The sequence below is a fragment of the Ctenocephalides felis genome, unplaced genomic scaffold (assembly GCF_003426905.1).
Source record: "Ctenocephalides felis isolate EL2017-DRISC unplaced genomic scaffold, ASM342690v1 CF-g0.4_SCAFFOLD_03572, whole genome shotgun sequence".
In the NCBI taxonomy this organism is placed as follows: domain Eukaryota; kingdom Metazoa; phylum Arthropoda; class Insecta; order Siphonaptera; family Pulicidae; genus Ctenocephalides; species Ctenocephalides felis.
Genome location: NW_020539726.1, coordinates 31071953 through 31087245, shown reverse-complemented (window position 1 = coordinate 31087245; position 15293 = coordinate 31071953). Strand labels below are relative to the sequence as shown.

At 30.9% G+C, this 15293-nt stretch overlaps 1 protein-coding gene across 1 annotated transcript in view; it reads right to left on the bottom strand.

Moving 5' to 3' along the window:
- LOC113388362 (neuronal growth regulator 1-like) overlaps positions 1-15293 on the bottom strand; it is a 176340-nt gene that overhangs the window by 155213 nt on the left and 5834 nt on the right. Inside the window, exons 2-4 of the mRNA XM_026625748.1 lie at positions 14308-14759; positions 14122-14246; positions 186-287 (exon numbers count right to left, since the gene is read on the bottom strand). Of these exons, the coding sequence (XP_026481533.1) occupies positions 186-287; positions 14122-14246; positions 14308-14759 (679 nt within the window). The remainder of the gene's footprint in view (positions 1-185; positions 288-14121; positions 14247-14307; positions 14760-15293) is intronic.

The following is a 15293-nucleotide window of genomic DNA, read 5'->3' as shown; positions in this document are numbered from 1 at the left end:
TATTATCTGATTTAAATAATAAAATAAATAACTTTTTAATAATAGGTCAATTTGACCGCGCGCGGTGGGTACAGGTATATACGAATTGTCATTAGGTTTAGTATTAAATAACAAGAAATTCATAAAAAACATAAGCATTCAGAGAAACAAAATAAAAATAGAATATAATCACTTATTAAATTTACCTGAGCGTTTTTGCCGTAGGCCGCAAAGAATCTCTCGTCGCTGCTGTAGGTGGTTAAGCCGACGGTTAATAAGTGATAATCTCGCCTACGGATCCAGGTCACCTGAAAATAAACAAGAATTCTATGTAATATAATTCTGTTAGAGAAAATTATGAGCGAAAACAATTTGGTTATCCGCAAAATTAAAAATGTGTAGTAAATATATTACATAAACGCGCAAAAAATTCTGTAGAAAAACTATTTTCTTTACGTTCTCTTACGACTACATAAATAGTAAGTAATACATAAATTAAATTACGAAACCAACCCTAAACTCCATTATCCTTTGTTCAAAATTAAATTAAAAAAATTCAAACGTAACTTTTTAATTTTGAAATATTATTTATCGGTATGATTGCCAGTTCCAATTTTTTTAATAACCTATACTGATATTTACCAATTTGTTAAATATTATTGTTTTTTTACACTACAGTTATACCAAAATGTATATTCATCCACGCATATGGATATTAAATGTACAATCGCTGCAAATGAAATGCTTGAGATATTTGCTAAAAACCAATCGCTCCTTTTCACATATTAAAAATGCGTTTCTCTCGAAAACTATTTGAAGTGCGATCGAAATTATTCAATAGCATTTTCCTTATGTTATAAGGTATCAACATTGTAAAAATCATCAAAATCGGAAACAAAAAATTTTCATCCAAAATCGGAATACAATACGTGACCCCAGGGTCATGCTATAATGTCAGTTTTTTCTTCTTTATTCGGCAACAGTTGAGAATATTAAAATGCAGTTTTTTTCATGTTATTCTAGCCCACAAGACAATTCACCTGACGTTTAATTGAAGCTTCTACGTGCCCGGGAAGTCTGTGAAAAATAAAAAAAACTAACTAATTTTTCATCCATTTTTTGGGCATTTTTACTCATGAAATCTTTGAGCAATTATAACATTTGAAAGACTCATCATAGAATATTGATGTTTTCAGGTGAAATATTTTATATCTAGACCATGTTTAAAGAATATCAGAAAATATCATTGAAATCATCATTGACAGTCAACTACATGATTTACAATTAAAACTACTATTATAAACTAATTAGTTTACTATTATTAGTAAACTACAATTAAAAACTAATATAATTAAATAATCAAATTTTATAAAAAAATCTTATGATTTATATAATCTCATAAGGACAATAAATTTAATTTTCTATATATTTATATAAATGTTCTGAAACGTTTGTGATTCAAATTAAGCTACAAGAATAAATATAAAGATTTAAAAAAATGTAAAATAAATTAATAATAAAATTAGTATAGTGAGTGAGAAATGTGAAAAAAATAATATTATTAAATTTAATGAAATCTATAAAAATATCCCGAATCATGTATTGCAAATCTTTCATCCCTCAAATTAAATTTAATCAGTCTCTATTTTGGTTCTGTGAAATTTTTCAGCTCTGCAGAAACGTGCTCGTATGATTATAATTAAGTTATAGAGTTTAATGAGCGATTTGGTGAGTTAGCACCAGCAGCAGTAGAAGTATCCTTCGTTCGTTGGTCCTGGTAACTATAATTTGCAGTTGGCAAGAATCTTCTCTTCTAAGCGAGTTATGTGAGATCGTGTTACGTGCAGGCATCCACGTCAACCCAAGGTTTTGTAAGTAGACCATTATACATAGACACATTATATATATATATATATATATATATATATATATATTTTATATATATATATATATATATATATATATATATATAGATGGACAAAGTAATGATAACTAAAGCAATTAAGAAACTAAGCCCTTATTGATCTGTAGATTATGGTCAACCTCGAGGCCGTCATTTAATCAAATATACTAAGTTGTAGTCCAAATTTTATAACCTGAATAATTTCATGAACTTTTTATGATTTTGTATTATTTTATAAAAATAATATAACTAGTTGTACAGATGGGGTTATCATATCCGAAGCCATATCGGTTCGGATTTGACTCCGCTTCAGATAAGAAGCGAGTTATATCCACCGAAAACTAATACTCGGCACAAATGTGTTCTATAGTGTATCATTCGTATATCCAAGAATTTATTAAATATTTAGAAATCTTTTACAACAGTTCAAATATTTTCGTTCATTTTATTATAAGAAATTACTATTTTATGCATTTCATTATGCATACTAATCTCAAATTACAAGTCGAAATTGCGACAATACCAATACTGAAACTTAACGGTAATTCTTCTGCTATAACTGGGCAATCAGGCGACCAGACAATATATAAGTAAATAAACGTCAATATACCAAAGCTTTAAAAATATACAACCAAGGCCAATAAATGTCGTTTTATGAAAATTTTGTTAGGCCATCGAATAGTAGTGTTGACTAAAAAAAAACAGAAACTTGAGAATCAAAATCAATTTTATGATTATTTTTTAAGGAAAAAAAAATAGAATGCTTTTAAACATTTTTTTATTCATATGAAAATAAAGCTGTGACCTTTATGTATGAAATAAGAACAAATCTTCATAGAATATTTTTCACGAAATAATAATATCTACATTCTCCTATTATTTCAACAAGTCATAGTTTAAAATGGCATTTTGCCTCAAGGCAAGTTGCACGAATTAGACCTAATCAAACAAAATTGAGATTTTGATATTTAGATAAAATTTTCAACTGTTTATTTTAAAAATTAAGTAGTCGCTTTAACTTAAATCTAAACATAGCGATTTCTAAAAAACTAACCAACGCGAAATGAATAAATAAATTCAATGAATGGCTTTTAAATTTTTGAAATCGATTCAGCAGTTTTTCAGAAAATGTTGGTAAAATGTCTAATTTAAAAAAAAAACGTCAAAAAACACTGATCATTCTTTCAAACTTCGAAAAACATTTTAAATTAAACAACTTTCTACAGGACCGTAATATTTTAATATGTTCTGTAAGACTTTGGTATTCATCGCCAAAAAAGTGTCATAAAAATCGTCGAAATTTTTGTTTCAACTTTCAATTACAAGAATCAATATCTTTCAAACGATTTTTGAATTATTGAAATCAATTCACTTTTTTGCTATTCACAAAGAAACGGCTTATCCGATCCTCATGCAATATTGACAAACTCTAGTCCTTACCAAATAACATCAAATGGATTTTAAATTTTTAAAAACTGTCCAGCCGTTTTTGAGAAAACGCCATAAAAAGTCAGAAATTCATTTACGTACACTACCACATACTGATTCCAAATTCGGTCTCATTTGATTCAGAATGCCTTGAAACGTTTAAAATTAGTGAATTGGGTATTTTTGGCGAAAACAAACTTTTTCTTGGGAAAGTTAAAAATGTATGTGTGTGCTATTTATAATCCAAAAAATTAATTTGATATTTTTAAAAACTACTCTAAATATTTTCCAACTACTTGAACTAGTATGACTATGAAATACTTCAGAAAAATCGTATAAAACTTGTATAATATTTATATTATAGGTTGTCTGAAAAAAAATAATTTTTTTTAGTTTCACTCACTCACACACACACACTTTCAAACACACATAAATTATTGTGATAAATTTTACTGTATCAATAGTTGAAGAAGCACTCCAATGAGTGATTCACTAATTCTGTTCATTTCTACAAGGATGTGGCTGAGCTAAAAAAATTTAATGTTATTTTTCAAAAGCTTTCTTTCTATTTTCTTGAAATTGTTGTTTCAAAATTCTAATTTTTCCAAAAAATATTTTTCTCAAAATTTTAAAATTCTCAAAAATCTAATTTTTTCAATGTTTTCAAAAATTTTGGAGCTTTTTGTTTTGAGGCACGATGCACCATGCACCGAAATCAGTCAACCCTCTTATATACATTTGAAAACCGCGCTATAATAAATAAGCTGAAAATAAATCTTTTATTAAAAGCCTCTTACAATATCTTTCTCAAACCTCTTACAATATCTAGTTACTAGTCATAGATTGCTCTTAAGAAACTTATGGGTCAGATAAACTGGACCCGCGCTGTACTCCCAGCACCGCGTTGTAGAAGAATTGCGTCTGTAATTCTTAACACGCTCTAACATTTCGCTAACTACAACATAATCCTTAGGTCAGAAGGCATACAAAGTATTATTATTAAAACAAACGTTTGAATCGTAATTACACTGAAGTAGAAGTGCCAGTCGGGCTATCGGGCCACTTAGCCCGCGTTCCGGTCGTTTAGTGTCGGACTACGTGACTGCAATGTCCGCAGCCTGAAATCTAACAGTTTGTGCAGAATTATAGCAGTTGTGGGAAAAAACCTTAAAAATGGGTATATGAGATGAATGTAATAAGTAATTGAACTAGTGGTTTGCGACATTAGGTCAAACGAAGCTTCACGTGATATAAGAGCAATATCTTACATGTTATATGAATTGTTGTGCACCCTTGAGCTAACAACAAATTATGTTGTGGATCCGTTGCCAACAATTATGTTGCGTCACGCCAACGATGTCAACATTTATAATTAGGTTCTTCTGCTGCTAACATTAAGAGTTTATCACTGTGAAAATATTTAATTAAACATTTGAAGACGTTTATTAACTTTATTTACTTCATTATTCGGTTACACTTGATTACAACTTAATACACAATTAATATATTGAAGTGAAGACTGATGTGAAGTGATTGGAAACTAGATTAGGAATGAACGGTTGGTTTCGTCATCCTCAAGCTTTTATAACCTCTGATGATGACGTAACCATCCTTCTAGAAATGTTCATTGATTCATTCCTATTTATTTGAGACGCAAAACCTTACAAAACCGTTACTCTGACTTGCACGTGCGTGTTATCTTTGCATACTTTGTTGCAAGGCTATGCGTCATGCTAACTGCGTTGTTCATATTGACTGTTATATAAAATTTATAATATTATTTATAATTATTACAAAGGGATGGATACCACTACAGAATACAAGTTGTGCACGACATTGTGCCAAGGCAAATCGCTGAAACTTTTGCACTGAAAAATTCGAGTGTTTTCAAATAAAATAATTGGTTGGGCTGGCTACCATCAGTAATTAATATAAAAGCGGACTGTAAAGTAAATAATTGTTATCTGACGATAACCGTTCCAAATTTTAATCTTACTGAATAAAAATACTATGATTGGTATAAATCTATATTAATATCTTCAAACTTTTACAAATACAGCAGTGAATGAATATATACTTGTCGACTGTTCCGCTGCATTCTCTAGACTAACATAAAAATTACTGGGTACAGTGTTCATACAGGAAGTATTTTGGTATAAAAATGAACCCTTGGGCGAAGGACACAGGCAAGAGGCTGCGTAATTCTAAGAATTGTAACACAAACCCGGTGCCAAGGCACGCTGCACTGAAAATGTTAAGCCGTCAGAATATATTCTGACCATATTGCGCCCCGAAAAAATTAAATTTATTCTACATATTATTTCCTATAGTTACTGTATATATGTACGAAATATTTCTAAACAAAGCTTAGTATTAGTATAAAGTTTCATGGTATATTGATACTATTGAAAATATTTTTTTTTTGATATAAAGCCAAATAAATCCTATCTTAATCCTAGATTTCTTAATTAACATAATTGATAAGAATTTAACAATAACATATTTAATAAAAGTAATAAAAATAACATAATTAAGTAAAATTATTAATTAAAATCTCCATTTGGTAGTGGACATGTTCTAGTTATAGGCCGCACATAAATTCCAGCTTTGGTTTTTACGGTTACTACGCGTACTTTACCATCAGTACCGGGATTTACGTTTGTGATACGCTCTAATAACCAATTTAGAGGTGGCAAGTTATCCTCCTTTAATAACACTACGTCATTTATTTTAATATTAGGTGTTTCTAATTGCCATTTGTATCGTTTTTGTAACAAACTTAAATAATCTATAGACCATTTTTTCCAAAACATATCTCTTAATCTTGTTAGATTTTGCCATAATGAAAGTCTGTTAATATTTATATCTACAAGTGCTGGTTCAGAAAAAGCAGTTAACGCGTCGCCTATTAGAAAGTGTCCGGGTGTTAAAAACGTGGGTTCAGATGGATTTTCATAGACGCCAGTGATTGAACGAGAATTTAAAACTGCCTCTATTTGAGTTAAAACGGTAGTAAATTCCTCGTAGGTTAGACAAGAACTCCCAACAACTCTGCGAATGTGTTGTTTTGCGAGTTTAACCGCGCTTTCCCACAAACCTCCAAAATGAGGAGCATGAGGTGGACTGAATTTCCAAGCTATCCCCTCGATAGATGCAGCATCTACCAATTCTGATCTAATTTAATCACTTTTGAATAACTTATAAAGTTGATGCAACTCATGACGCGCTCCAATAAAATTTGTGCCATTATCGGAAAAAATTGTGTTGCATTTACCCCTGCGAGAAATGAACCGCTTCAAAGCCGCCATAAAAGCTTCAGTCGTCAAGCTAGTTACTAATTCTAAGTAAATAGCTTTGGTACAAAAACAAATAAATAACGCGATGTATGCTTTGCTTCGCTGTGCTTTCCGTACCTTACTCACTCGAAGTGTAAATGGACCGGCATAATCTATCCCCGTAGTTAGAAAAGGTCTGGATATGTTCACCCTTTCTTTTGGGAGATTTCCCATTATCTGTTGCATATTACGATTATCATGCCGGTAACATCGAACACAATTTTTAATTATTTGTTAACTTCCCGTAGGGTAAGTTATTGTAATGGGCCGAAAATCGGAATTGAAAATTTTTACATTTCTCGACGTTTTGAAGGTTTCTGAACGTTTTGGCATACCTCAGAAAAAATGGATGTGTGTGTGTGTGTGTGTGTGTGTGTGTGTGTGTATGTATGTATGGATACAAATTTTCGTCCACGTTTTCGGGCGTACGGATCAACCGATTTGAATGGTTTAAAAAACATTCGATTCCTATTAATAAGGAGAAGAGCTGATTAGTTTTTGGCAAAGACAGGTCCAGCAGTTACGGAGATAAGGAGCAAAGAGTGCAGAAAATAGAAATCGAGTTTTTGAGAGAACGGAGCATCCGATTTGAATGATCTAAAAAACATTCCATTAGTAATGATTGGGAGAAAAGGTTATTAGTTTTTCGCAAAGGCAGGCCCAGCCATTTCGGAGATACAGAGCTAAATGTACAAAAAATGGCAGTTTTTGAGAGAACTAAGCGTCCGATTCAATTGATTCAAAGAACTTTCTGCTTGTCTTAACAAAATAATTAATTTTGGAAAAAAAAAATTTTGTACCATTTTTTTTTTTTTTTTTTTTTTTTTTTTTTTTTTTTTTTTTTTAATTTTTTGTATATCGAAAATAATTCAGATTTTATTTTTAATTCTGACTATAGTTCTAATATATTTTACAAATAATTTCAACTCTGCAATTCAGTTTATATAATTATTATAAATATTAGACAATAATACAATATTTATAATAATCTATTTGAAAACATTCAATATTCCTCGAACGTTTCGTTACGGTACGGGAAGTTCCAGCAATTTGCCTTAAGGCACGATGCCACCCACCCCACTAGTTTGATTCTATTTCGGGCATTAATAGGCCAGAAACGAAGTCGAATATTTGCGAGAACGGTTTGCACACCGGCATGCAACAAGCGTTGATGTTCCTGTAACAATATCAAATCTGTCACGTGATTTTTTGCGGGAAGTATGATGGGAAATTTTTGATCATATGATATATTTGCCTTCTCCAGTCGCCCGCCCACTCGTAAAATATTTTGCTCATCAAGAAAGGGATTGAGCTCAAGTAAATGCTTGTCAATCGACACGTTTAGGACTCTGTTCTGAAGTTTATCTATCAGCGTTTTGAAATTTTCTAATTGGATTTTGCGAATAATTTGATTTGAAGCGAAATTTAATTCTTCAATTGTTAGTGGTCCGGCCATTCTTTGATGATTTGAAACGAAATTTAATTCTTCAATTGTTAGTGGTCCGACCATTCTTTGTATGCGAGATATCTTACTATTATTAATGAATCTTAAGCAAAAGGCAACAACACGCTGTAATTTATTAAAATTGGAAAATTTTGTGAAGATTTCGTTTAATAAAGGAGTGCACAAAAGGGTATTACAAATAAGTTCCTGCTCAGGCAAATTGGCAGTTTCATTAACATTAAATATTTCTGGCCAAAGATTTATATTTGATTTTAACCATTGAGGTCCACACCACCAAAGGTGGCAATCGCGTAGTTTAACACCAGTGACGCCGCGTGAAATAAGGTCAGCAGCATTATCGGCCGATGGAACATGTCGCCAAGTTACATTTGTACACTTTTGTATTTCGGAAACCCTATTTCCAACAAAAGACTTAAGTTTTGATGGGGAAGTATTAATCCAAGTGAGTGCAATACTTGAATCACTCCAGAAAAATATGTCATGAACCCTATGTTTAAAAATCTTGCATATAGAATTATATAACCTAACTAATAATAGTGTAGAGCAAAGTTCAAGACGGGGAAGTGTAACATGTTTGATCGGTGCGACTCGAGATTTGGAACATAGTAAATTGACAGAAGTATGTTGATTTTGATATACTGTGCGCACATATATGCAAGCACCATATGCCTTTATCGAAGCATCACAAAAACCATGTAATTGTAAGTGACAAATTTCGCTTCGTAAAAATAAAGGACGTGGTATTTTTATGTCATTTAGAATAGTAATAGCGCTTACAAATTGCGTCCAACGAGTAAGTATTGGCTTGTCTATGATTATATCGTCCCAACTAATTTTCAATTGCCATAAATCTTGCATCATTATTTTTGCAATTACCACAAAAGGGGAAATCAAACCAAGTGGGTCAAAAATTTTTGCAATTGATGATAAAATTTTTCGTTCAGTTAATTTTGTTTCGATAATAATTTCATTGGTACGGATTTCGAATGAATCTGAAACGCGGTTCCAACAAAGTCCCAATGCCTTTACGGAAGACTTATCATCCGTTATATCAAACATTTCAGAATGATCATTTTCCAACGATGTAAATTTTAAAATTTTATCATCATTTGCAGCCCATTTATGGAGAGACATATTTGCTTTGGAAAATAATGCTATTAATTCGTCCCTTAATCTAACCGATTGCTCTAAAGTTTCGGAGCCCGTTATTAAATCGTCCACGTAACAATCGTTACGCAGCGCTGCGCAAGCGAGTGGATAAGCCGAACCTTCATCGCAGATTAGTTTGTGCAAGCATCGTATTGCCAAGTATGGAGCGCAGGTAGTTCCATATGTGACAGTTGTTAATTTCAAACATTTTAAGGTTTTGTTTGGACCTTCGCGCCACAATATGCGTTGTAAATCTTGGTCTTCTTTTCTAACTCGAATTTGGCGAAACATTTTAACTATATCAGCTGTGAACACAAATTTGTAACATCTAAATTTTATCAAAATCTCGAAAATACTTTGCTGCAACTTTGGACCCGTATAAAGTACGTCATTTAAAGAATTTCCGGTTGAAGTTACGGCAGAAGCATCAAAAACTACGCGGATCTTGTCAGAATCCCTTTTAAACACCGCATGGTGTGGTAGATAATAATGCATACCGGAGTGATCAAAATTTGTTACAGCTGCGTGACCTAATGCGATGTATTCGTTGATAAAATCAGAGTACTGTTTTTTTAAAATACTATTTCTTTTGAAGCGAGCTTCTAAATGCAAAAATCGACGTTTAGCTTGCTGTAATGATAAACCAAGATTTACATCAGCACTGGGCTTTAAAGGCAAAGCAACCACATAACTTCCATCAATATCTCTAGAAACATTTTCCAAAAAATGACGTTCGCAAATTTCATCGTCGCTTGATAACGAATAACTGTCATTTACCTCATCGATTTCCCAAAACCTTGCTATAGAGTTTGTTAGGTGGAGAAAATTATGCTTGGAAAAGATAAACCAGTGTTACAAAATACAGTTTTCGGTTGGGCTGTAGCTGGAAACTTCGAAAATAATTCTGGTCCAGTTGATAACTTAACGGCTTCTATTAATCACGTCCACCTAACATATCCGGCTCGAAGGACCAATGGTTGGGCTGGCTACCATCAGTAATTAATATAAAAGCGGACTGTAAAGTAAATAATTGTTATCTGACGATAACCGTTCCAAATTTTAATCTCACTGAATAAAAATACTGTGATTGGTATAAATCTATATTAATATCTTCAAACTTAAGCACAGAAATTTTCATTATTCGAATTTTAGAGGCAAATCATGAAAAGCTTATGAATTGGACGACGACGTTTATATATGTTTACAGAAAGTGAAAAAAATGAAGGACATTGTCTAATATTTATAATAAATATACATTCTGAATTGCAAAGTTAAAATTCTAGCTAGAACCCGAATTATTTTGGATATTAAAAAAATTTTGTTTTGGAATTTTTTTTTTTTTTCTCTTAAAAGTGTTGCGCTAGAATGCAAGCGGAATGTTTTTTGGATTATTCAAACCGGAGCCTCCATTTTCTAAAAAACTGGATTGCTATTTTCTGCACTCTTTACTTTGTATCTACTAAACGGATGGATCTGTCATTGCCAAAACTAATCAGCACGTCCCCTTATCAATAGGAATGGAATGCTTTTTGAATCAATAAAATCGGTTATTCCGTACGCCCGAAATCGTCGACGAACAATTGTATCCTCACATAGATTTTTTCTAAGGTATGCCAAAAAATCTCGAAACGTGAAGATTTTTTTTAATTTTATTTATTTTTATTTTATTTTATTTGCCTACATTTATTGCCGATCAAAATAATATACATTTTTTAAGATAATATGCTGGGTGTAAATTCATTCAAGAGATTATCTCCTATGAGATATCTCTCTTGTTTTATTTTTGACATTTTATTTAAGATCGTAGGTCCATTATTTTTTATTCTTCGAGTAGGAGATTCCTCGCTTAATTCATTTAAATATTTGTTTGGGTGACCTGGTAATTTTTCGTGGTATTTTTTGCTGAAACGTGAAGATATGCAAAAAAAATCATTTTTGATATTTAGTTAATAATCAATAATGAATAAAAACTGATCAATAATTAATAACAATTGATTCAAATGTATTTAAATTTGTACTATGAATACTGCAAGTTTCATCAATCATAGTTTATGAATCATTGTGATTTTTTTTTGGAAAATCTCAAAAATCGACTTTTCGATAACTTTGAAATTTTTGAAAAAAAAAAATATTTTCTTGAAATAACGTAATTTTAAATTTTTTTATATCTTTTGAAAATTTTGAAATAATTTAAATTAATCGATTTTTTCCAACTTCTGGAATTTTTTTAAAATTTTTAAAGATTTTGTAAAAAAAAATCAAAAATGTGATTTTTTGCAAGGTTTGAGATTTTTCATTTATCAATTATACAAGTTGTTTGAATTATTTTGACTGAACATTTCGCGCTCTGTAACTTCACAATAGCTAGACCTGCTATTTGAAAAAAAACTACTCAGTACGTCAATTTTTGACGAGACAAATCGGTTGTCTCATACTTCGAAAATGTCGTGGACATTTATTTGACCCTTATAAGTTTGAACCAGCAATTCCCCATCAATAGGAATCGAACGTTTCTGAATCATTGAAATCAGCTAATCCAATTATGTTGTATCCGAACATACACAAAGCCATACATGTATTTTTCTAAGGTATTCTAGAATTTTCAGAAATCTTTGAAAAAAAACTAATAGGAAAATTTTCATTAATGATTATTTGCGGTCACTTTACTCATCCTGAGGAATGTAAATATTAAAAGAAAACATGTTTGCCACTTTTTGGACATAATTTTAAAGTTACAGCATTTTTGACAGAAAGCTTATCTTATGCTAATTATTTTCATACTTCACTTTTGAATTAAAAAATTTAATTTAAAATAATTTATTTAAAAACATTTATAAATTGAACAGCATTCGGCCTTTGATAACGATTAAAATTCTATTTTTTCAGCAATAAAAATTTCATGAACTATGACATTTATCTTAAGAGATATTATTTTTTACTAGCACTACGCTAATTTGAATTAAAATGAAATTATTCGACCACATCTGCTACGATCGCATATGTGGCTTCTCGTATGAGAACCATTAATGAAATTCATGAGTACGTGCGTTCGTTTCGTTCGTTCGTTCGTTCGTTCGCCAGTATTCTAGAAATAGAGAACTATGCAGGAATTCTCCACTAACATATGAATTTTTATATCGGAATTCAAATTTCTTGCTCTTGCTCAGATCATATTCGTTATTGCCTCTTCATTACATTATATTTTAAAAAGTTTTAGCTGTCTAATTAAATTCTAGAGATGATTGTGATTGAAGGTGATCACATTCTTTCGTTCAATAAAAATATTTTATATGTCACTTTTTTGCACAGAGCTTCAATTATGAACATTACATATATTAGGAGAAATACGGAAAAAACGACACAGTGACCATATTTAAAAATTGGCTATTTTATTAATCAGTTTAAACGTGTGCTACTACAAAAAAGACAGTTTTAACTTCCCGTAGGGTAAGTTATTGTATTCGTCCAAAAATCGAAATAGAGAGATGTGCTGATTAGTTTTTGGCAAAGGCAGGTCCAGCAGTTATGGAGAGTAAGAGCAAAGAGTGCAGAAAATAGAAATCGAGTTTTTGAGAGAACGGAGCATCCGATTTGAATGATCTTAAATACATTCAATTAGTAATGATTGGGAGAAGTAGTTATTAGTTTTTTGCAAAGGCAGGCCCAGCCATTTTGAAGATACGGAGCTAAATTTACAAAAAATGGCAGTTTTTGAGAGAACTAAGCGTCCGATTTAATTGATTCAAAGAACTTTCTGCTTGTCTTAACAAAATAACTGGTTTTGAAAAAAAAATTGTTTTATCTTTTTTTTTAATTTTTTGTATATCGAAAATAATTCAGATTTAATTTTTAATTTTGACTATAGTTCTAATATATTTTACAAATAATTTCAACTTTGCAATTCAGTTTATACAATTTTTATAAATATTAGACAATGTTACAATATTTATAATAATCTATTTGAAAACATTCAGTATTCCTCGAACATTTCGTTAGGGTACGGGAAGTTCCAGCAATTTGCCTTAAGGCACGATGCCACACACCCCACGAGTTTTAAGTTCGAGGTCAACTATTTTTTTTTTTTTTTAATACGGGATTGGCAAAGTACAACACTTTTGTTTTTAAAATACTTTAAAAAATTTATTTTTATCGAGAATTGTCTATTTTTCAAATTTTGAGAGTATTTTTTTTATTTCAATTTTCTATAATTTAAAATTGAAAAAAAAACATAGAACATCTTTTACATAAAACAGCCTTTTAATTTCTACCAAGAGCTTTTCACTCCTATTTTTTTAAATTTTGGAATCAAGTTTCTTTTAATTGTAAATTGACCTATTATGTGATATAATTTCAGTTGAGATTTTTTTGAATTTATGAAAATGCTTGAAGGTTTAAAAAAAAATTATTGAGAGTTGTCCAACGCTAACACTTTATTAAATTCTGGGATACATTTTCTTTTAATTTTGACTTTTAACTTTAAAAAATGCATACAATTCTAAATTTTCACCCTCTTTTGGCAAATCTTTATTTCATAATAGACATTTTAGTAATCGAATAATTTTTCTCCAAGCTTTCAGTCTGAGTATTTTTTACGGAATTTTGAATTATATTTCCAGATTTTATGGTAAAATAAATTTTACTTAAAAAAAACAATTTATTTTTATCAAGGGTAAATCCTCCATCCAAAAAAATAGTGAAATTTAATACTAAAATCTAAAGAGACAACAGTTTTTGAGATGAAACTAGGTATTGTATAAATTTATAGCAAAGCTGTAAAATTTTCCACTCTCTTAAATATAGTTATGTATATATATATATATATATATATATATATATGAAAATATAAATAAAAAAATACTCACAGTATTTTCTCCAACATCGTTCACCTCGCAATGAATTTGCGCCGTGGATCCAGTTTGCGCCAAAACCACCGTGCAATTCTCACTCACAAACATATTTTTCTTTAATTTTTCTCTCCTGTTCGATTCTTTCCAAAACCGAATTAGCACTGGCACTTTTCCCAAACTTATTCACACTAACAAATTCACCATTTTTCCCATCTCCAAAAACAGTCTTATTATTATTCACAAACAGCTGATCAAAATCCTGTTCACTGGGAATCAGACTGACATCAACGTGTTGATGTTTTACCAGTTTATCTAAATTATCTGAAGACTTTTGGAGTTCACCCTGGTTTATGTTGATGATTTCCAAATTTTGGTATTTTCGAGGAACTTTGTCCAGTTTTCTCGAAATTTCTTCGAGTTCCATCTCGGGTGATTTATGTTTACCATTTTTGTGATGGTGTTTGCTATGGTGCTGATTTGATGTCTTGTTTTTATTCTGGTTTGTGGCAAGGGCTTTTGCTCCAGAGTTTGTAGTAAATGATTTTCGAATAAGGGACTTCTCGTAGAATGTGGATGGTGTCTTGATTTTGTGGAATGGTGTTTGCTGGCTGTAATGATGGTTGTTGAGTTGTGGGATCTCGTTCTTCGACGACCTGAAAAAAAAATGCAATTATAATATATAAATACAATTTGTCTACTACTACACTTACACACATCAGCATCAATCAACAAAAACCCACATCCATACTAAGAAATTTAATACAAAAAATCGATTCAGAATTCCATCACCATCTTCACATCTGAACGAACTATCATGTTCGCATCTAGTTTTGTTTACCGAATCGTCGGACTGATTTTAATTCAATTATCTATATGTATAATAGCTGAAATAACATCCAGCTTCAGACTGGCAGCAAAATAATGACAGAATTTCGAATCTCACTTCGATATCATCAGACTTTGTGTATGTTTCTGTCTGCCTTGTTTTCAAATAATTGAGTTATTCCGAGAATAATTGATTGGTCTTGATAAAGGAATGTTTGTTGATAGAATTTTTATCGTTTTGATTATTGGAAATATCTTTCAAGAATCGAAAATCATTGATAAAAAGTAGAGAGAGAGTGGTACAGTTAAGGAGGAAGAATTGTGTTTATTTATTCGCAAAATAAAATAATTTTGATAGGTAG